Below are 24363 nucleotides of genomic sequence, written 5' to 3' on the forward strand. Positions count from 1 at the left end.
AGTCGAACATCACTTCTGTTCAGATGTAACTGGGAAAGGTTTATGTGAAAGTATTTTAAAATCTATTGAAAAGTTTGGCTTGCCATATTTAAGGAAACATCTTGTTGGCCTTGCAGTGGATGGCCAGTACATCCAGTTAAATGCATCTGAAGAAGAAACTTCCAAAGATATCCTTGTTTCTTCAAAGGATCCCATGCATAGATTACAGCTATTGCAAACACATGCTAACATTCCGCATGCTATACAAGAAGCAGTGACATTGGTTAATAATTGCATGAAAGAATTCATGTGGGGGAAAGCATATGAATTGCTTTTACAAAGTGCAGATGATACTGGTGCCTCATTTTTTAAACCAAAAAATTTTAAAACCTTAAAGTTTGTCTCCCATTCTAAAGAAGTTTTCATGACTTTCATCATTGATTACAAAGCCCTTGTTGCTGCCTGTGAAACAAGTGGAAATGATTTGCCTGAGGGACAAATTGTTGTGTAAAAGAAACTTATTCAATATTCTTTTATTTTCAGATGTAATTTCCTTATTTAGCATGTACATCAAAACTGGTTTAGACTTCAGATCTTTTACCATGGGAATATGCCGACCACATCAGTAACTTGAAGACTTCATTGCACATTATGAAAGAGCATCTTATCCTCATTTCAAATGTAGAAAGCATAGGGGAATTCCAAGATATGGTGAAGTCATTACCTTATACATTGTTTTAAACACAAAGAGTGCATCACAAATGTTGGGCCAGGAAAGTATGTTTCATGGAGTTCCTCTGCCAGATTTACCGGTTAGCTCCAAAGACTTCCAAGATATGGTGAAGTCATTGCCTTATACATTGTTTTAAACACAAAGAGTGCATCACAAATGTTGGGCCAGGAAAGTATGTTTCATGGAGTTCCTCTGCCAGATTTGCCGGTTAGCTCCAAAGGCTTCCAAGATATGGTGAAGTCATTGCCTTATACATTGTTTTAAACACAAAGAGTGCATCACAAATGTTGGGCCAGGAAAGTATGTTTCATGGAGTTCCTCTGCCAGATTTACCGGTTAGCTCCAAAGACTTCCAAGATATGGTGAAGTCATTGCCTTATACATTGTTTTAAACACAAAGAGTGCATCACAAATGTTGGGCCAGGAACGTATGTTTTATGGAGTTCCTCTGCCAGATTTGCCGGTTAGCTCCAAAAGACTACACTCCGTCTTAAATAATTCTGAGCTTTCTATATTTTCCTCAGATGCAATGCAAATGATAATCTACATTGGTTCCATGTTGGAGCAGTATAAATTATATTTTGAAAAAGAGGAAAACGTTGATATTGTCATTAAACGAATGAAAATTCTCTAGCTTTGACCACTTCCTGTTTCCCAGGAATAATGTTGCTTTAGAAGAGAAACATTTGACACCCTGCACAAATTTCAGCACATTTATCAGTAATCTCTCTCCCATATCTTTGCTAGTCTGAGGAGGAAATTAATGAACTAGCTTTTGGCTATATATAACATTTTTATAAAATAGGTGTATCAGTTTTTAGCAGACAGCAGGGGAAATCGATCAGCATTTTTATCAAGAGAGCTTCTAAAGCAAGCCATAAAATAATTAAATTTAGAGATTTCTAATGTCAGAAAATTTATGACTTTTATATTTTCCCTTCCCATTTCAGAAGCAATTTGTGAATTGTTGGGATCCATGATTGACAGATTTTTCTTTTAAAAGACCAAGTGCTTTCGATGGAGATGAAGAAGTTGTTGGAGCAACAGACCAGCGAATGTTTGTGTTTGCAAATGGTGCACCATTTGGGCGCTTGTCCTTTCGAAAGATTTTTAAGGCTAAGATAATTTATTTTAATGTTCGGACCTTCATTTCATAGGCATTTTATTAATAATTCATCACCATCATCGTCATTAACAAAATTTTTTACCTCAAAAGTGATTGAAAAAGTAACAAATCAAGAATGTTTGCTTTGGTTTAAAAAATGAAGTAGTGTATCTGTGTATGATCCTGTATTTTAATAAATGAAAATATAGTATTTTAACGTAAAGTTGACTTTCTTTCGCTGTGAAATGCTTGCAGAACATTTTCATAAATTAATAAGTCCTGAGACAGAACATTTGAAAATATTCTGCTTCTGGGTATATATATATATATATATATAGTATTTGCTAAATCAATTATTTATAAAAAGGAAAATTTCTTAGAATAAGTGTGTTTTTTTTAATGAAAAAATATTTTTTGAAAGAATTCTAGTTATTAAAAGTATTTAATTTTCTGCAAATGTACTTATTTTGTTTTTTATATACAAATTTAGTGCTCTAACACTAACGTTTATATAAAAATTATCATATTTGCCACTAACTTAACTAAATGGATTATGGTATAAGACAATTAAGTCATTTAATAAAATTTTAGTCTTATTTAGGCAACTATTTTCATAGTTTTCGGCAACTATTTTCATGCTCTAGGCTACTAAAAGCAACTATTTTGCTCATTTTTTTTTCTGTGGCAACGAATGTCATTATAATCCTGTCTTATATAAGTATAAGTCTTTAAAATTAAATCAGTGTTCTTTTTAGAAGGGCCTGTCTGCCCTGATCCCTATGAATGCCCTTTAAAAACACTGCCTTTTTATTTTATTCTATTTTAAATAAAAATTAACTGTTAAATTATTTACACTAAAATTTTTTTTGTTAAGGTTTAATTCTGATGATAAGTTTAATTCTGATTATATTACGAATATTTACTTTTTTAGGGTTGTTCTTAACTGGTCAAATTTTTATTAGTTTCTCTTTTTTTTTTTTTAAAGGGGGTATATTGACAAATTTTTAAAATTATATTTTAAATACTTTTTTTTAAAAAACAATTTGCACCTTTTTAATGATTATTATATTATACCTCTATCACAGGAGAGAAAAATAAGTGCAACCGTAAGTGTAACTGCAACTCTAAAGGCAATTCCTCCTATCGGAGTTGCCGATAGGATTGCTTAATTGCAGGAACGGTTTCTCATAACTGGGTTACCATATTTTGTTATTTATCATTACTTTTGGCTCACATTTTATTTTATTATACATTTTATTTTATCATTTATTATATCATAGTTTCTCAACGATGTTCGTAAAAGGAGAAAAAGGAAATCATAAACGCTGTAGAATATTGATTGATTTTGATTTAATTTTTTACATTTGTATTTGTGTTAAGTCTTTTTTTCAGCAGCAAATTAAAATTCTGAAAACTTTATTTCCCCATTAGTGAGGTAGCATAGTATAAAAAGGATTGATTTCTACCTCATAATATGAGATGATATTAAGATATCATTGAATTTCATGCTGTGTCTATAAAAGGATAAGGGGGGTGAAAGGGGAATGGACTTAAATACTATCTAGAATTTTTGCGATATTTTACTTTGATTTGAGTGACCAATATATAAAACATGGTTCATATCGTTTTTAAAAAGTGCTTTTTAAGTGAAGTAGCATAGTATAAAAAGGATTATGATATTAAGATATCTATGAATTTCATGTTGCGTCCCTAAAAGGTGAAAGGGGGATGTACTTAACTACTGTAGAATTTTTAAGATTTTTTTTACCTTGATTTGAGTGACTAATGTATAAAACATGGTGTGTAGCGTTTTTAAAAAGTGCTTATTTTTGATTTTCATTTTTCAACAACTCTTAAAGGTGCTTTTCTTAATGCGTGTTTTTAAAAAGTGCTTTATTTTCCCTTTTCGAAAATGAGATTTAGGAAAGGGAATGTCCATTTTCGCCAGCTATTATGTAAATACCGTCTTTTCAGTTTCATATTCACAAGATTTAAAAGCTGCATATCAGGATTCATATTTCTCTCAATTTAAAATCTTATTCACACGATTTTAAAATCATGCAATTGATTCATATTTATACAATTTTAAAATTAATTGAGATTTATAATCACATGGTTTAAAAATTGCACTTTTTTTGTAAAATTTTTGAATATCAGCTCTACATATTATATATATATATATGTGTATTTCCTCTTTTTTACGACCTTACTACTCTCATCCCTGAAGTTAATACATCAGATTGTTATTTTAAGAATTTGCATTTAGTCTTTGTTTTCAATCCTTTAATTTTTTAGTGTCCCCTTACAATTTGAAGCTTGTTGGGCACTAGCTATTATAACATCTGGCAATTTCACCCAAAGAAGAGCTGTTGTTGAGGCAGAAGCAGTCCCTAATTTTATAAGTTTGTTATCTTCTCCACATGTTAATGTTGCAGAGAAAGCTGTATGGGCCTTAAGAAACATTGCAGGTAAGTTAATATTGTCAACTTTGAAGTTCAATTATAATTACTATTTAGGGATTAAGTTGTGGCAAATTAATATTGTGTGTGAAAAATAATTTTTTATATAATATATTATAAATAATATATTTATTTAAAATAATTTATTCATTTAAATTATTTAAACAATAACACCCAACTTTATCTTTGAATCAATAAATAAAACAATCTTATCTGAATAACATAATAATTTCCTACAATCAATACAATTAATCTGCAGTATTTTCCCAAGGACATTCCAAATGCTTCTCAAGAGACACCAATTCAACGTTAATCTTGTCTGTGATTGATGAAAAATTTAGATTATCTTCATCAACGAGATCATCTTCGATCCACTCTGCATCATCTTCATTTTCCTGGTTTCGGAGGATAACCAAAAGTTCTTTCTGTCGACGAGCTGCTACACAGACTGGTCTTACTTTGTTGATTTGCAAAGAATATTTGCATATTTTCTTGTGATTTTTCAAACAAGTTAAAAATGCAAAATATGTACCACAAGTAGGACAAATTTTGCATTTAATATCACCTTCTGCCGATGGGCATGCTGGATCGTATGGTATTTCTGTGAGGGAGTTCAAACTTATTTTTTGATTAACAGCAGCTTTTACAATTGGCTTCAACATTTGAGATAAAAATAATGATGGAAAAGTTCCTCGTGGTTGATTAATATCCAGTCCATCATCAGTTTGTGCTATAAGCACAGGAGCTGATAAAAATCTGTTTGGCACAAGCTTAAGAATTGAACTCCGAAATTTAGAACAACAGAATTCATCGTTACACTTAACGATTTGCAGTAGATATTGGCTGTTTCTCACGTGCTTAGCTTGCCAAGTCAGATCTTTTTCTCGAATTTGTGAAGAACATAGTTCTGAGTTTTCTGGGTGAATGTATTGACTCATAACTGGAAATTTGTCAATTTCCACATCGGACCATATTTCCGCCAACACCTTTACTGCTTCTGCAAAAATTTTCTCCTCGAGAACTTTATCAATCGTTTCACCTCTATTGTTTAGATGACAACCAAAATGATTGCGCGAAAGAATCATGGCACTTAGCTCTACTCAATGGTGCCATGCGTCCTTCGACTCGATTGTACGCTCTTCTCCCAGGAGCATTACTGGCTATAAATAATGCATCGAGGTTTTTTGTTATGAAATGATGGATAGCAGTTTGGATGACTTTAATGTACCATAGGTTTTCATCGGGACATCCATCTACAGTGAAAATCCCCACAGGATTGACTGAATCATCATTTTGTTTTAAAAATCCAGTAAAAGCAGGCAGTTCGAAAATAAGCTCAATATCTGCTGCATGCGAATAGGCAGTCGATGATAAATGCTTAGCAGATCTTATAGTTATATAAGTCGGTCCCGAGTATGTCACTGCACTTTTTTTTGTATTTGATTATTTTCAATTTTGATAAGAGCGTACACAAAAGGAATGAGCTTGTGAGATGGAGCTACTACCCAGTCGTGGTCTGGTAATTTAACACTATATTCTACATCCATCAGTAATGGTGATTGCTTGTTTGCAGCAGTTATCCCAATCGGCACTCGGGCTTTATCATCCTGGCTTATGAAAAAACCTCATTTGGACCCAAATTTGATGCCAACAGTTCCAAATTTTATATAGTTGCAGCTGCAAACTTGGAATTGTGAGTTTCATTTTGTACTTCATCAGTTTCACTGGAACTGTTTGAATATGTCGTTTTCCTTCTCTTGAATTTGATTGTCGTAGTAATAATCGTAAATAAATGCCAGATCTACTTATATTATAACCATTTTGAGTTTTGAAAACATTGGTCAATTCGTCTAATGTTTTAATAGAACGAATCGTTTCTGTTATGCACTTTGGATCAATTGCACTTCTGTAAGTCGCAATTTCAATAACAGTTTTGAGGAGATCAGGCTGATTTTCTTCAACGGTAGGTCTTCCTTTCTTTTCTCTTATCAATGACGCTGCAGACTTGTCACTTTCTGAATTTTGAACAATTTTTCTTTTAAAGTTGGATCTGTTTTTTTTTTGTGCACGTTCTTGTTCTTTCTTTAATTTTTAATTTACTTATCTTTTCTTGCAGTAAGTCCCTCTTTTCTTTCAACTCTTTTGCTTCTTTCAGCAAATTCGTGTTTTGCTTCATTTTCAGTGTTTGCACTTCACTTTCCAAAATTATGGATTTCTTGAGATAATTTATCTTGTGCAGATGTTTTAAATTTTGGTTTGTCTAACTTTTTATAAGGCTCATCCTAGCAAAGGTTGTTGGTTTCGTTTGAAGATGATGCCTCATTTGTGCTGGCTTCGTTACTATTCACATTCGAACAAACTGAAGATTTTGTGTATTCTGGAAAAAATATGTTAATTTACAGTTAACCGAAAAATTTTATTAAATGAACAAAAAATTAAAATAAAATCACATAAAGTAAAGTATTTGTATTATTATACCATGATCCAAAATGAATCAAGTGTTTTTCTCTTCTTTTTTGCTAGAAGACAAATCACATATTTTTTGATCGACCTTTGCTTCATATTTGTCACTGGTTTTCTCATCATTCCAAAAATCACTTGCAATCTGTTGTGATTTTCTAGGTTTCAATTCAGGAAATGCAAGCTTGTATTGTGCAAATAACTCTTGGAATTTCTTGTTTTTATCCATTGTAAAATTTATAAACTAAAATGATTAAAATAGTGAAAAAATTTGTAAAATAAAATTATATGCCTTTATAATATGACTAAAAAGCTGTTATATAAATTTATAAATACCTGCTACATAGAAAGAAAAGTAAATTATGTTTTGTCTAAAAAGATTTCATCAAAAATTACTAATTGCTGCTGATAGGCGCAAAAATATTTTATTCCTTTGGCAGAAATATTAATAAATCCTTACTGATTATGGAGATAAAAGGAAGATATTAGGAAAAAAAATTTCATTTAGCGACTCTTTATCCGTGTACTAGGTGCCATACAACATAGAAAACACATACATATTTCGTCCACATACAAATATAGGGGTAATATAACATATTTCTAAATTCATCATTATGCATTTTCTTTTTATCTGAACTTAAAACCATACACAGACGTGCCAACCCTCCGGCTTTTGGCTGGAGACTCCAGTTTTGTATAAGTTATTTTCTCCTCTGGGGTTTTCTCGAAAATCTCCGTTTTTTTCCGCTTATTTTTACGCTGAACACAGTTTTCATCAATTGCAGCCTCAATGCGTCTGAGTTGTGACGTTGTTCATATGTCTTGGCCAATCAAGGAGTTGTTTCTCCTTTCCTTTCTGCAACCGCTAAGTTGGGCTTCTCTTTGTTAGCACTGCTTTGTGATTGGCTTCTTTTGGAAGCTCATTGTTTTAATTTTTTAAAAATTTTGATCATCGATCTAAAATATTTTTTATTGAAAATTAAATTTCTAATTTTCTATTTAAAGAAAGGTAGTTATTTAGTTACCTAAACTGCTATTTATTATATTTAAAAATAAGATAGTTTAGCCCATTTATTTATTTCTTTTTAAATAAAAGATTGCTAGCTTGAATCAATTTATGAATTAGCTAAATAAATTTCCTTACTGTTGTTGCTATTCAGTATTATAGATATTAATATTGACAATTGTTTAATTTTGGTATATAATTTTAACAATATGTTCAATAACTTTAATTATTCTTTATGTACTAAATAAAGTCTCCTTTAAGACTAAAGTGTTGTTATTTACAAATCTTTTTTTTTTAAAAACTTTTGTGTCTTATTTTGCATATTTCACTGTTGCATGATCATTTCTCTCTTCCTTTTGAAAGCCTCCTCTTTTTTCATTTTCCCAGGTTGGCACGTCTGCATACATAAATTAAAAATAACGCAGCATCTATTCAAAAGTCTGTATAATTCAAAAGTCTGTCTGTATTAAAAGCCACTATATTTAATATGTGTCTCATAAAACATACTATAAAAAAATAATCACTTTTTTAATGCATTAAAACATCAAGTCAAACACTGCTAACAAGTATTGACATAATTTAAACAGTAAAAGCTAGGCATGGCTACCACGTATTAAAAAATAACTGGAAAAAATGAAAGATTTTGAAAAAGAAATTAGGGAATTTAAAGAATGCAGTTAATATATTAAAATATACGTTGAAAGCAAAGGTATAATTTAAAATACAGTGTTTTAATAATTATGATTTCAAAATATAAAGCTTACCTATAAAAAAAATCCAAACAGCTAAACAAAGGATTTCAACTTCTAAACAAAGGATTTCAAAAATTCTTCGAAAACTGCACACAAGTTTCCGATGTGGGGCCGTACACTTATATTTAGGGAGTAGGAGATCAAGCTCACTAGCGAGCCGAATGGATGAATTCCGAAGGGAAGAATGATGAGGGTGCCGGCGAAATGAAAGGCGGAGTGGTTTTGGATTTCGCGGCGGCAGTGCTGTGATTGCAGGAGGATGTTTTCACCCGGTAACAGAAAAAGTTTCAAGGAAAGTTTGGTGTTTTGAATTTTTTATTTTGCGATACAACTTTTTTTGAGAACTGATTTACTCATTCTAACAAGTGGTCGCCGTGTGAAAAAAAATTACAAGAACGAACATATGTATAATACATGTGTAGGAGAAAGGCAAATTTAAATTTGGTGTGTGCGTACTTTGTATATTTTAAAGTGTCTATATTTTATTAAATGTTATTTTAAGAAAAATTGTATCATAATTTATTTAATGAAATGGCAAATGTTAGCCCTTTTGTAAATTCAGTGTAGTAAATTCAGCCATTGGAAGAAAAGAAAAAAAAAACTACAGTATTTCTCTTTCTATTATTAAGACGATGTTTTAGTTTTTTTTTAGATTTGAAATAAGTCTTAGAAAGTTTGTTGATTTAATTAATCTTAATATTTTAAGGTGATGGTGTTTACTTAAGTGACTTAGTTATTAGAAATAACATTATACCTCCACTACAAGCACTACTGACACCCAACACTTCAGTAAGCATACTTTTGATCGAAATTAGAGCTTTTTTTATGCAGCATTGGCGTAAATGTGACAAAATTATATTTTCTTATTATTTTAGCTACCGTTGCTACGCAATATTATGGGGATTTTGTTAAAAATTAGCATTAATGAAATTCCTCCTCCATTTGACATTATCAAAATGATCCTGCCAACTCTTGCTGAACTGATAAATCACAGTGGTAAGATTTTAATACCAATTGATTTCTTAATTATAAATAAAATTTTAATTGCAATGAGTTGTCTTTTTTATGCTTTCCATAATTGTTTTCGTTCTGTTTAGCTTATAAATACTTAAGTGTTATGTTTTATATTACTACTATATTTCTGACTTAGAATTTATCTTTTGTTTTACTTTTAAATTTTACCAATATTAAAGCTAAATGCACTATTAACCGTTTGGCTACGGCAACAAAGATGAAAAAATTCTCCTCTTACCACAGCGCTTTTTTACCAAAGTTCATCCCCCCACTTAGTCAGTGGGAGGTAACTACTTTAACCAGTTATGAATAGGAAATATTTAGTTGCAATTTGTACCTCACGTTTCCTCGAGGAAGAAGAAGCAGGGTTGTAGACCAGTAGTGGCATAGTTATGCATATTTTGGCCTACTTTTTTTTCTAATGTAGACATAATTTAACATTGTTTAAAAGTCTAAAACATAATTTTTTAAAGGTTTTTTCTAAATATATTTACAATTTCTCTAAAAAACAAGCAAGTTTTTTTTACAAATTGTTTAAAAAATTTTATTACAGTAGGGACCCGATTATCCGGAACGGTCGGGACCATCGCTATTCCGGATAACTAATTTTTCCGGTTTTCTGAATCCCTACAAAAGCCGTTTTTTTTCTAATTGTTAAACCCAACTAAAAAAAAAATAAAAATTTGGAAATAATCTTAAAAATAAGAAAAAATGATGAAGTAATACACTAATGATTATTTCCAAAATGATGGTAAAGTAAACATCTTTAAAAAAAATAAAGAAAAATCGTAAAATTTTGCGAGGAAAAAAATTATTATTTTTTTTTTTAAATGGCAAGAAAATTTATCGAATTTCGTTCCGGTTTTTTGGTTTTCTGATTTCCGGATAACGGGTTCTGTACTGTATTTAAAAACAGGGTGTATATTAGTGATCTTGATTCTATAAATAAACTTATGCAAAAAAAACATTTATAGATAATTTTTTTTCTAAGTATATTAACAATTTCTCTAAAAAAAGAAGCAAACATTTTACAAATTGTTTAAGTTAATTTGTGTCACCTCTAATACGCTTATTATGCTTTGTGTTCTTATTTTTGTTTTTATCAAGTTAGCAGCTCGTTATAATCTAATATTTTAATGTTTGTTGGCAAACTCTAATAGTGCTATTATATCTCTCATTTACTTTTGTATATTATATTTATTTAGATCAAGAAGTGCTCACTGACTCTCTCTATGCTATATCATACCTGACTGAAGGCAGTAGAAGGGAGTGTCAAGAAGTACTAAGTGTTGGTGTAGTTCCACGTCTTTGTGAACTTCTACAGTCTAGGGAAGTTTCTATTATCTTACAAGCACTCAATGCAATTGGACAGATTGTGTCTGTAGATGATAAGCATGTTCAAACAATTATCGAAGTGGGTGCTCTTCAGACTTTAGGGATTTTGCTTAGACATCCCATAAGTCATATTGTTGAGGTGAGTGACAGTCTCTTAATTGTTGTAATCCCGGTGGCAGAATTTTTTCCGTGTCTCTGACAAAAAAAAAAAAATGTTCCTGCCCTCTTACCACAAAAATTCTCCCCCTCTTCAGTGGGCGTAATCCTTAATCAATCAACTATCAAAATCTGAGAAGGAAAATCAGAGGGGTGATGAACCAAGATGAAGCTTGGAGAGGGGTGCTGGAAGATTATCCTTTATCACCTCTTACTTAACAATTATTTGACTTCAAACTAACGATGTTCGGAGTGTACTCCAGGTGGCAACGTTTATAATTTTTTTTTCAAGATGTTAATCGCCAAACAGCTTTTAAATGAAATTCGTTAATGCAGAAATCTTCAGAGTGACCAAAAAGTAAATTTCTGAATGCAATGGCATCATCAATCTATACTCTCGAAGAGAAGAGATAACAAGCTGATTATAATGCTGTTTAGTAGAGGAAAAATTTCAAAAACTTATTCTTGATTTAAGTTTAAATTCTTGCCTATTAATATTCTTGGTTAAATAAAATAATTTTATCTTTATCACGTAATGTAAATGGTGTTTTAAAAATCATACATTTCCATGAATTATAACTTAATGTTAGTTAATAATTTTAGTTCGCAGTTATTTAATTAAATTTATGTTATGTTATTAATGTTAAGTTATTAATTATTATTAATTTCTTATAAACATTGCATAATGATTCTTAAATATAAGTTCTCAAAGGTTTTAATGTTGGTTTAAATTTTTAGTTGATTTACATTTATGCACATTTAAATTTTTCTTAATTATAATACTCAACTTATACCAGTTGGCATAAGTAAGTGTAGTGTTAGCTCCGTCATAAGTTTTTAAAACTACAGTTTTTTTTTAAGCTATATTCTTTAGAGCCTCTAAAAGCTATTTTTAATTTGAGTAATAGTTAATAATTTTAGAGAATGCTTAATAATTTAAACAAATAATTCTGTGCTTAACGCTTTTAATAATTATAAAAAATACACATGGAAATCGAGAGGAAAAAAACGCATTTATATATTCATTTATTTCAATCGAAAGCCTTATCTCATTACAGGAAGGGTTTATAAGATGAAATAATATAATTTTCTTCGGATTTTAATTTTCTCTATAGTAATTTTTATTCCTCGGTCCCTGTTATTTTTCAAACATTTTTGAGCTAAAGGGTACTTTTTGTTCATTTTTGTGATTAATTTTGTAACCCGTAAAGTACAACAAATTTTTCAGATTTATTTCTTGTTAAATTGTAAATACTTTTTTAAAGTTTCATTTTCATCGAATTTTAACTTTTACATTGTTTATGTTAATGATATTTTTGTAAATTGTTTTCTACTTTGTTAGAATAATTCAAAGTCATTAAATATATTTCATTCAATTTATACTTGAAATTTTTAAATATTTTAAAAGTATATAGCATAATTTCCCAATATCATTAGGTTTTTCAAATTCTTTTTAAAATTTTCATTAGTCTTTATCGCTATCCAATTCTGTTTCGAATAGCTATAATTCGAAAAATATTACATTGTTAAGTTAAAAAAAAATAATAACTGTGTATAATATACAATATACTCTAATATACAATCAGGGCTGATAGTCCTCCGAAAAAAATCTGGATTTCCGGATTTTTCGCTAACCGTGATCTGGAAGTTTCCGGGATCAAAGGTTCAGGTGAATAGAATTAAAGTTCAAAATTATTTCGAATGTTTTGTGTAAAAAAAAAATAACGTTTAAATTTTTATCAAAAGATTGTTGTTTAAAAATTGTAACAATTTTTCTGTCCTTTTTAAATTTATTTTTAGGGAGCCTTTAGGATTATTTGTTATGCTGCAGTTACGCCTACTCAAATACAAGCTGTTATTGATAGCAAACTCGTGAGTCTTGTCATTGATGTTCTTCATAAGGTATGTCTTTCTGAAGCTTAATTAAAAAGCATATTTATTGATTTAACAAATGCCCTTCATGCATACGTTAAATTTTTATGCAATAAATATCAGTTTCCTTTTATTATTTATTTTTCATAAATGCTGCCAGCGAGTGACTTTTGTGATTCTTCTGCAGGTTTCCATTTTTTTTTCTCAGCTTTTTCCATTTCCCCCACTAATTTCTGTGGAAAAATTTTTTTTCACAAGTTAAAATATTCTATGATGAATTTAATTTTTCTGGAGCGAAAGTATTGCAGTCCTCATTCCTCCCTCTGAAATTTCTCTAAAAATCATTTCCTTGAGGTAAAACTGATTGAACTCGCTTACAGCAGACGTTACAGCCATGTCTAACCGTTTGTTGGAGATAAATGTCTCCTTTGAACATTTAGCCCAAATACAGCTATGGAGACATTCATTTGCATTTTGAGTTTTGTTTTTAGTGCAGTGCTTAAGAAGCTTAGTTGATGCCAACCGCTGATAGATCGGCATTATCTTCTCGACTACCTGCTGGCTCAAACATGTTCTCATTGTAGAATGTTTTTCGGAATGGTATTAGTAGCCAAAGCCTTATTGTAAAAACACCAAGATTCTGCACCAGGGGGACAGTTTTGGTGTAGAGGTTTTTTATCTGTTGACATACAGTGAAATAATGTAGCATAAATGGCAGTTTTCATGTTGTCGACGTTTGGCACGTTGTCTCGAATTGCATTTTGATAGTAAGCTTGCAACATAGTTATGGTGCTGTCCTTCAAGGTACCACACTTGCGCCCACCAGGAGTAACACCTTTTGCACGCCACTCTTTAACCTTGCTGCGAAGCCCTGTTCCCACTCTTTTGGCAATATGGTTCAAGCACTCTTCTTTTTCTATTACGGTATCAGGTCCATACACGTGAGCGTCATTCAGAGCATCAAAAGTTTTTGTATCTCCATCCGAAAAACTAGTTGTGTACCTGAGGAGGCAGGTATCAACAGAGCGTTTCCACAGAGTGAGCAGTATGCACTTCCGTGCTGTTAGCCTCAAGTTTTTTTCACACTGAGACCTATGCCAAAGTGTCTACCCATCTGGAAAAGTCAGGGGAATTTATTGTTCTGGGAAAGTCAGGGAAATTTAAATTTTTCTTAGAAAAGCCTGGAAATATTTTAAACTTTTTGAATAAAAATATGGAAAAAAATTTCATTGAAAAACAGACATTTGTATGAAAATGAAATTTCTTTTCATTTTTTTAAGTGGTAAAACCACTTTTCTTTTTGAGTAGACACCCTGCTATGCCCTTAAAACCATATGTTGTATTCAGGTGTATCAGCACCCAAATCTTTCGCTGTTATGGTACACTCTTGGCAGTACTTCAATATGATTTCAAAGTCCACTACCAATGCTGTCACAACTTCAATTTCAATTCTGATAACATACAATGACGTATGGCCACACTTTTGCCATGTACCATCATATGAAACGCAAACATCAATGACACTTTTGTCATTGAGGTTAGAGTTTGCTTCTAAATAAACTTTTCTTACAGTTTCTCGTGAGGTTTGGAAAACATCGTACTTCAAATTTTGTTTTAATTCAACAATAGAATTGAAACATTCACGGAATGTCTTACTATCCATAGCAGACATTCTGAGTGCCATAGAAAAAGTTTCTAGGGCTGTGTGACCTCTGCCTACATCAATAAAGGCAGAAACTATTTTGTTGTTGATATCAAACCGACGGATATTATCAACATGCAGGCTTGGAAAAGTTGAACCAGCTATGTTACCACACGTTAAATCGGAAGTCGTCATAGAGAAATCTTCAGAGGAAGGCATTGGCTCACATTGGGCTGTCTGGCCAACTATGATGATAATGATGTTACCACATGTAGAACATTTAAGTTGAAGTTTTGATGAGTACCCACATGGGTGCAAGTCTTCCGTCCCCAGGACGGATTTCCGTCTTTCAAAAATGTCCGCGGGAAAAAAGTAAGACGGAAACAAGACTGACTCGAAGACGGAAATCGGCTTTTTTTTCCTTTCCTGTCCTTAAAAATATTTTTTAGGTCTACGTTATTGGTCTACTTTTTTACGTCCTGTTGTTATTTTATCAAAAGACAAATGAATAAATATTTTTTGTACAGTATTTAAACTTGATGTATTATGGTAAAGCTTTCTTAGATAGTTTGCATTTGTCGAGGGGGTATTGTGTATGTTAGGTATTTCAGTCAAAATATTTTCAGTCTTGGCCTTTTTTCCAACTTGCACCCATGAGTACCCATAAGAATGAGAAGAGTTCCTTAGTAATGTCAATGATTTACATTCATTACACGGTACAGATTTGAGAAGATTGTTTAGTGCAGACATATCAACAATCTTATAATTGGGAGAGTCAGCAGTTTCTTTATTTTTCGCAGACAAAATATTATAATCAAGATTAATAACTGGATCAGAAATAGAAAAATCCTCCAGCTGAAGATTTATTTTGAAATTATCAGACAAAACTTTCTTCCGTTTTGTTTGATGACCTTGTGGCTTTCGCCAACGTGCACTAATATTGTACATATTTAAAAACAAAAATAGCGTTGGAATAACAAAAAAAATAACTTATAAACCTCAACAAATTATTATAAAACAAAAACGATAACAGAAAATAACAATAGTAACGGAAAATTCAACAAATGTATAGAACGAATATCAAAAATAAGTGCTAGCAAGTTTCAGTTTTTAAACAATCTAATAATGCTTTGCACAGGTGCAGTTAAAATTGTGTTGCCAACTTTCTCTTATCAGTGGGAAATAATAATAATAATAATAAATAAATCTTGGATAGACAAGAGAACAAAATGTAAAATTCAAGCTATCAGAAAACGAAAGCATGGCAGCAGAAAATGAAACCAGCTTCTTGACAGGCACTGTAACAAACACTGTAAACTAAGGGGCGTGGTCAAATACAAAAATAATAAATATAAATCTATCAAAATATAAATCTTATAAGAACTTTAAATTCTTACTATTTTATTGTTACATGTTGGCCTTATAAATGTTGATTTATTTACATTCCAAGAATCTTTTAAAGGTTTTTTTCTTCTTACTTTCAGGGTGATTATAAAAGCCAAAAGGAAGCCATCTGGGTTGTTGAAAGGATCACAACATATGGTACAATAGAGCAGATTATGTTTTTGGTCAGAGCTGGTGTCATCCCACCTGTTTGTAACTTTCTTGCTGTTAAGGATCCAGAATTTATAATTGTAGCTTTGGATGCCATAGAAGATATTCTAAATGTATGAAATATTTAGTTTATTTCGATTCACAGCTTTTTTTTCTCTTTTCACCGCTTTCATTCGACTCACAGCAAAATTAAAAAAATTGTCTTTAATTATACAAAATATGTAGTTAATTTTTAGGTTGATTTAAAATAGAAAAAAGGTACATGGTAATATTCATTTTGTCGAATTGTGTACATAATTTTTTTGATAAGCTTAAAATTTGGAAATGCGTCAGTTTTTAAAAATAAACACTTGATAGATGAATTAAATTGTAATTTTTTATTTATTTTTAAATGTGTTAAACTAAGCAGCTGCAAATTAGAAAGAAAATTCGAGTTTCAAATTCACCTGTTCTGTGGCAAATAAAAATAAAACCCTGTTTTTATGCGTAGTGTGAAAGAATAAGGGTCCAGCAGTTAATTACAATTTCAGATTGGTTTGTTTTGATGTTAAGTTTGATTTGGAATATTGAAATTTGCAGGGACTGCAGACCTCCTATTTTCCCTACTTATTCTATTAATTCGGTACTCTTTCTTTCTTTTTTTTTTATTTTTAAACCTCTCATTTCTGCTATTCCTCCTTTAAAAGGCATAGTGACAGCCAAGAAAACGGAATAATGACTCAAGGTCAAGTATTGAAACTGCACCTGTTTTTCCATTCATTTTGAATGGGGGTGCGAGAAGCAGAACCTGGTAGAACATAAGCTCTAGATCAGTGATTCTCAACCTTTTTTTTTGTGGCGGCACACTTTTAACAATCTCGTAATTTGACGACACACAATGAAAAATATTAGTTTAAAAGTTACTTACCTATAATACACTGTGCTAAATAGTTTGTGATAATAATTTTGAATGTAAAATGAAATAATATGTATGACAAAAGCACTCTTATTAAGGGATTAATTATTTCTATTGACTTATTTTTTATTAGTTAGTAGCAGTTATCAGGGATGAGATTTTTCTGCTTTTTTCACTTTTGTCTCTCAAATTTCAGCCTTTTTATCAAAGACTCTGATTCTGAAAAAAAAATTTTTAAATAAATATTCCGCTTTTTCAGAAAATTTAGCCATTGAAATAAAAAAAAGTTATATTTATTTCCGTTTCTCAAAGGCAAATAGAAAATTCAAACTACATAGCTACCAACCCTTCCGCATTTTTACCCGCCCACCAGATAGCTCGTATTTTCGTAATTCAAACGATGCTGCTTCAGACAAGTCTTTTAGAAGTCCCAAGCCTGGAATCTGCTAATATTTCGATTCTTATTCACATAATTTTAATATCAAACATAGCTTTTCGTATTTATATAAATAAAAAATAAGGATTTGCATTCACGCGATCTAAAAATTTTGCATCATAATTCTTATTTATGCAATCTAAAAATTACGCATCATGATTCCTTTTACGGGATCTAAAAGTTATGAATTGTGATTTGTATTTACGCGATTTGAAAATTGTATATCTAGTTTCATATACACATGATTTCAACATCCATAATCGCGATTTATATTCACGCCATTTTAAAATCCAGGTTCGCAATTAGTATTCACGCAATTTTAAGATCAAATATCGCAATTCTTTCAAGAAGTAAATTTTTTTTTCTTTAATTAGTTACTATAAAGGTGACTGTTTCTCTATTGACTATTATTAGTATATGTAGGTGTTACAACATCGGCGAAACTAGAAGAGAATATATTCAAAACTTACATTCTGTGCTTGCAAAGAAGAAAAAGTAGGATTCGTCACAAGATGTTTGAAGATGGGCTAACGACTAAATATAGCAAACATAAAAGATATAGCAAACAAAAGCAATCACTTAAAAAGTGATTCGATTACTTTTTTTTTTTGAAAAAGATTTAATTAACTCAGCATCAAAATTTAAAAAATAATGTTGCTGTTATTAAGGCTATAAAATGGAAAATTCTTATGAAATGAAAAATAATTATCTAAACAGTTGCTGATTATTATGTAATTTTTAAGCTAAAATAGCAATTTTTGTATGTTAAAGAGTTACTATATGTTTCTACTTTGCAGTTATTGATATGTTTCACATGGCTCTCCTTAGATCAGATTATAATATGAACATAGTGATTCCAATTGTAAAAGTTTATTTTCTTTTCAAAATAATTTAAAGAGTCATATAACTGATATATTTGCTATAAATCATGTAACAGTATTTATTAAAAGAAAGGGAATATTAATGTATGCTCTTAGTAGTTTTAATTTGCTAAACCTGGTAGTTTTCCAAGTATTAATTGTCTCTTATATAAACTGAAGAAAAATATAATTTCTAGTTTTATTTTTCATTTGCTAATTTTTCTTTTTACTAAATGTTAAGTATCGATGGATAACATAACATAATTTTAAAAAGAAAATTATGTAATCTTGTAGTGTATGAAATTTAAATGCTCCTTTTTGTAACTATTTTAAATTAATACTTTGAAAATTAAAAACATTTCTAAACATTTTTCTTTATCGACAGGCTGCTTTCAATGTAGGTACAACAGAAAGTGTCTGCTGCATTATAAAACGATATGGTGGCTTGGACAGAATTGAAAATTTACTACACCGTGAGGATCCAAAAGTGCATGAATCAGCAGTTAGAATTATTGACTGTTACTTTACTGGAGAGGTAAAACTTAGATAACTTTATTGTCTAGTCATAGACCCGCTACACAGGGAAAATCTGGAAAACACAGGGAATTTAAAAATCGCCTAAAATAACAGGGAAAATGCATGGGATTTTGACTTTTTCTTTACAAACTGGGAAAATGTACTTTAGCTGGGAAATGTCTTTAACTCTTTCTTTACTCTGTTTTTTAAAATTTAAAATCTATAAATATGAAGATGCAGAGTATAACAGTTTTGGTTATACTTATCATTTCAATTAATGTTATTATAATGCTTTTTTTAGTTTATTGTTGCGTTTTTGTTGGAGAAAATAGTAACTTATTTAAAGTCTTGAATTTGAAAATCTAAAATGTAGCAGATACCCTGGGTAAAATAAAATATTTTGTTTGTTTTTCCGACTGAATCTTGTGAATTTTGTATTCAACGATTGTTTTCTTTGCTGATCTGGATTTTTATGTTTTTTTTTTTTCAATTACCACTTATTTGAAAAATAGTAAGAAAACTGTTTAATTTATAATGCACCAAAAACTCCTTCAGCTTTTTCTCAAACTCAGGGCTGATTGTGCTCCGGAAAAATTCCGGATTTCCGGACTTTTCGCTAACAGTGATCTGGAAGTTTCCGGAGATCGAAGGTCCAGGCGTTTAAAAAAATGATTGATCACAGAAGTTTCCGGAAATCAAATTTTTAAAGGTGGAACTTAAAAACACAGTTTATTTTATTTGTTTGTAAGGGAGAGCCAGAGATATACTTTATAAGCTTATATTCATTGTTAATATTCATTTTTTTATCAGTAAATAGTTGTTATAATTATATACTCAAGAAAGAAAGACATATTTGTAAATTTTAATTACTTCTCCACGTCATCTAGGTATGTGTAAGTGGTACAGGTACGAGTAAAATTTTAAAAATATTTTAAGCAAACTTAAGAAATATTGAGAAAAAGGAAGAAAAATCTTGTTTTAATTTTTTTCAATTTAAACTTTTTTTTTTTTTAAGTCAAGAAATTTTCCGGAATTTTGACTTGGGCTCACAATCACCCCTGCAAACTGCAATCCATGTCAAATTGTTTCAAATGATTTTAACATTTCATCATATGAAGGTTTAATAATTTCATCTTCTTACAACACAAAACAGGTTCTAAATTCATAAACACTAGACATAATTAAAATCGAAATTGATACCTCTTATTTTGTAAACTATTAACTACTATCAAACTGTTTCAAATGATTTTAACATTTCATAATATGTAAGTTTGGTGATTTCTTCATCATTTCAGTCTTCATTTTCTTCGTCTTCCTCACAATTTATAGCTGTATTGTTTTTATCCGATTCAGTTAATGTTTCGATGGTTTAGCTTCAGAATCAATAGAACGAAAATCATTAATCAGTACATCATTAATTTCATGGTTCTCTCTTAGCTGCACCCACATTTTTTAAGTTCTTCTAAAGAAATGTCATCCTCCGCATCAAAGATTCCCTCTATCTTCCCTACACCTAGTACCTATTAAACACCTACCTATTAAACGCCTAGTCAAGACATCTTTACATAGGATATATTGCGAGAATTTAGGATCGCTTCAACGTGAATCACTATTGTTTCAAGCTCTAAATAATTTAAGCATGATCTAAATAGAATTTTCTTGAGTGAGGACTTTACAGAGCATACAAGTCGCTCCCAAAATCCCCCCCCCCCACTATGCAACTTTCTTAATTATGTTTTCCATTTTATTCCCTTCTCACTAAAATAGTCCTAGCATTTTGATTCTTTCAAAGTTTCATTCAATAGATTAAGTTCCTTTTTAACTTACATGGTCTCCACGTCTACTAATAAATTTTTTAAATGCATTCAGGAATGTTGTTGCAGTCATATCAGGTGACAGTTTCAGACATGCCAATTGCTCCGGTTTGACCGGAATTTCTTCGATTTCCGACGCTATCTCCACTAAACATTCGAATACTCAGTTTTTTATGCGCTTTCAAACCCTGAAAAAAAACTTGCCTCGTGTAAGATAAAAACATGCTTAATGGCGAACTACGTAGGCTTTCCTCTCGCGTAGAAAGAACACACGCCAAACTGTGGGACAGTGGACCGATCTCCCGTTAAGCTGTAGAGAGCTCCAAAATCGCAACGGGCACGTGATATTATGTCGTAGCACATGTTAATGTGGAGAGAAAAATAGCCATAAGCACGATTTCTTCAATACTAATTTTTATGGATCTGGCAACGTTGTGGATGGTTACATTTTGTAATCGGTCTTTCCTGGCCTGCGTTGGGTTGAAAATTTAGAGAACAATTTCTTTTTCTGAGAGAGAAACATCTTTCAAAAATTCCTAAATCCTCATTGCATATTTTTATTTTTTTATTTCCAAATTCTATTTGAAATAAACTTTCTGTTTCTTTAACAGCAATATATCTCTCTTCGGAGACAGTGAATCATTGGAATTATGGGCAAAACATTCTGCAAAAAAAAATATATACTATATATATATAATTTTGTTGTTGAATTTTCAAACATTTTTTTTTTATGCTTCTGCATTTTAGAGAAGAATAATTTTCTTTTTCAAAAAACATCTTTAATGATTCCCACTGTTCCAGTGTTCTATCAACAACAGCTAATAAGGGCAACCATCTAGTTGAAACATACTTTAGAATTTTGTGATTATCTAGGTCACACAGCCTTTGACACTCTTTGAACATGTCAAGATGTTTTGAACTTTTTTTCCAAGAAATATCAACTAAGCTAACAGATATTGCATGAGAAGCTTAAAAAAGGTGCTAAAGAGCAGCCAAATTTATCAGGTGACAAGAACACATACATATAATTAACTTTGGATTTTTTTCCAAAATAAACTTTAGAACACCTTTATTAGCCCCAATCATTGAAGATGCATGCATTATCAGATGAAAAAACTATGCAATTTTCCCATGGAATCGAAAATTTTTGAAGTTTTTCATCCAATACTCTGACCATATTTTGCCAGTAGCATCACCATCTAACTTAGGCAAACTCATTAGACGGGATGTAATTTTTTTGACCTGATTCATCATAAAAACAATCACAATAGGCAAAAAAAATTTCAGTATTTGTATTGCTACCATCTGTAGCCAGGGCAAATTTGGAAACTTTCGAAACTTCTTTTAGTTCACTGGTTGTAAATTCTGCCAGGCAATTGATAATTGCTCCCGTCTTTGTTTGAGCACAACCATATTTTTTAGCTATTTCAGAATCTGGGAACATCGTCCGAAATTTAATATTTTATTTTCGTATTGTATAAAGTAATAGTTTAATGTTTAATTTTCACTATTTAATAACTATAATTCCCAACTGGTATTAATAGCGCTATTTTGATTATTTCCTTGTGACTGCTCCTGACACATAGTCTAAACGAAAACAATACAAGCAAGCCTTTTAGAAATCTCAAGGCCAGACTCTGCGAATATCTCGATTCTTATTCACGCGATTTTAATATCTATCATCAATTTTCGTATTTGCCTGATTTAAAAGTTGCGGATTGCGATTCTTATTTACAAGATTTAAAAATCCAATATCGCGTTTTGTATTTATGCATTTTTAAAAATTGCGATTTTATTATCAAACATCGATTTTTCGTATTAACCTGATTTAATAGTTGAAATCTGCGGTTCTTATTCAGGCGATTTAAATATCTTACATTGCGATTCTTATTTACAAGATTTAAAAATCCAATATCGCGATTCGTATTTACGCTCTTTTAAAACCCTATGTAGCGATTCGTATTCATGCAAGCTTAAAATCCAATGTCGTGATTCGTTTTTGCGGTTTTAATATCAAACATCGATTTTCGTATTCATACTTGTTTTAAAAATTAGACTGTTGTCGAAATGTTTGGATAGTTTTTGTTGAATTGAATATTTTTGTTTTCAGGAGGAAAATGATGAAGATATTAAACCAAAAGTAGATGAAACCCGTGCTTGAGTTTAGTGGTCCCATTGCTGCACCCAATGGAAGATTTTCATTTTGATAATTAGTTTTCATATAAAAAGGTTTTTAAAATGTGATTTCAGATTAGAGTCTAGCCTTTGCCTGTTGAACAGCTCGCTTCATTCCTCAAATGAACTGTATCAAATGTAATACTGTATAAATGTATCAAATCAAACTGTATCAAATGAACTGTATCAAATGAACTGTATAAATGTATCAAATAAATCTCTAAAATGGAGCCGCCATCTACTGGGCAGAATTGAATTTTTTTCTCTTGAAAATTGTATGAGTTGACATTAAAAACTGAAACTATGTGTTTGATACTTTTATTTATGACTTTGCTTAAAGCTTATAATTCTGCTTCTGTGTTTTTTTAAAATTGTGTTTATATTGTGATAGCTTAGGCCCTCTAATTTTTTTCTCTTTATGTGAACTAAGACTGTTTCCTTATGTTATGATATAAGGCATTCTTTGAATCTAACATTCAATAAGTTTTTAAATTTTAATAACATGAAGTTGGTTACTGTATTGTGATATTTAACTCTTTGAGTTTTAGTTCGAATTCAAATGTAAAAATTTTGCCAATAATAAAAACTTAAATTTTTCCCATCTGTTTCTGTTTTTTGTTATTCTTAAGTAGGTACTCCCAGTGGTGCAAGTGCTGTGCCAATTGTGGAAACCTGCGCCTACATGCTCCAAATTGAAGTATTTGGCTTAAATTGCGTCAAAAAGGATATTTTCCCCATGGGTATCGCCAAGTCACAATTTTGCAGCAACCAAGCTACTGCCATGTGGGGGGTTGCTCTGGATTCTTGCACTCTGATGTGCAATTCTGCTTCATTTTACAAGATATTCTCGATTTCAGGCTTCATTTTCTTCCTCTGAAAAAGGAGCCAAAACTTCTCTCGAATTTTCTGGGACCAACTAAACATTGCCAAAGTTTAATAGCAAAAGAAACTTTTATTTCTCTTGTTAATTTCATCGATATTGAAGTGCCATCGTTTTCGTCAATGGCTTTCTTGCGCTATTCTATCTATAGATTAGTACCATGATCTTTGAATTAACTTGGGGACCATTCACTAAGTACATATTTTTATGTTAATCCTCAGAGCAGTCACAAAGCTTTATAACCTCAAAATTTTCATATCCCTTTTATTCATTTAGTTTCATAAAGGTATGTATTAATTGAGTTTCTTAAAAGTTAATTTTTATCCGAGGGACCACTATAATTGCATATTGTTTTTAAACATTTATTTTACTTTTTTTACTTACTGCATTCTATTATTGTATTATTACTTTCAAAATTTTCAGTGCTCTTAATTTGTTTTAGGAAAAAACTTAGTTATATTTAGAGGCAAGATTTTAAATAAGTATGAAGAGAGGGGCTTTAAATATTTTAAATGCAGCAAAAAATCTTATGTTTTTCAGATTTGTCATTCAAAAACACTTTAATTCATCTCTTAATGATTTAAAACAACCTGGTGCTTTTTGCAAGGTTCGCTTTATTGGGTTCAAAATTGGTCAATTTTAATCTTATATCCCCTCGAAACTCCACATTTAATTTATTTCTGAACTTAGTTCAGATTGAATTTACGTGAAAGACTCACA

The 24363-nt window shown here is 30.8% G+C and overlaps 1 protein-coding gene across 1 annotated transcript in view; it reads left to right on the forward strand.

Moving 5' to 3' along the window:
* Positions 1-23366, forward strand: part of LOC107442913 (importin subunit alpha-5) — a 35498-nt gene extending 12132 nt beyond the window's left edge. The window contains exons 4-11 of the mRNA XM_087161568.1: positions 4113-4285; positions 9201-9283; positions 9370-9490; positions 10714-10982; positions 12800-12901; positions 15998-16180; positions 18644-18793; positions 22699-23366. Of these exons, the coding sequence (XP_087017694.1) occupies positions 4113-4285; positions 9201-9283; positions 9370-9490; positions 10714-10982; positions 12800-12901; positions 15998-16180; positions 18644-18793; positions 22699-22749 (1132 nt within the window). The 3' untranslated portion in view covers positions 22750-23366. The remainder of the gene's footprint in view (positions 1-4112; positions 4286-9200; positions 9284-9369; positions 9491-10713; positions 10983-12799; positions 12902-15997; positions 16181-18643; positions 18794-22698) is intronic.
* The last annotated feature ends 997 nt before the right edge of the window (positions 23367-24363 follow it).

This window comes from Parasteatoda tepidariorum, chromosome 4 (assembly GCF_982258835.1).
Source record: "Parasteatoda tepidariorum strain Cologne lab strain chromosome 4, Ptep-v5.0, whole genome shotgun sequence".
In the NCBI taxonomy this organism is placed as follows: domain Eukaryota; kingdom Metazoa; phylum Arthropoda; class Arachnida; order Araneae; family Theridiidae; genus Parasteatoda; species Parasteatoda tepidariorum.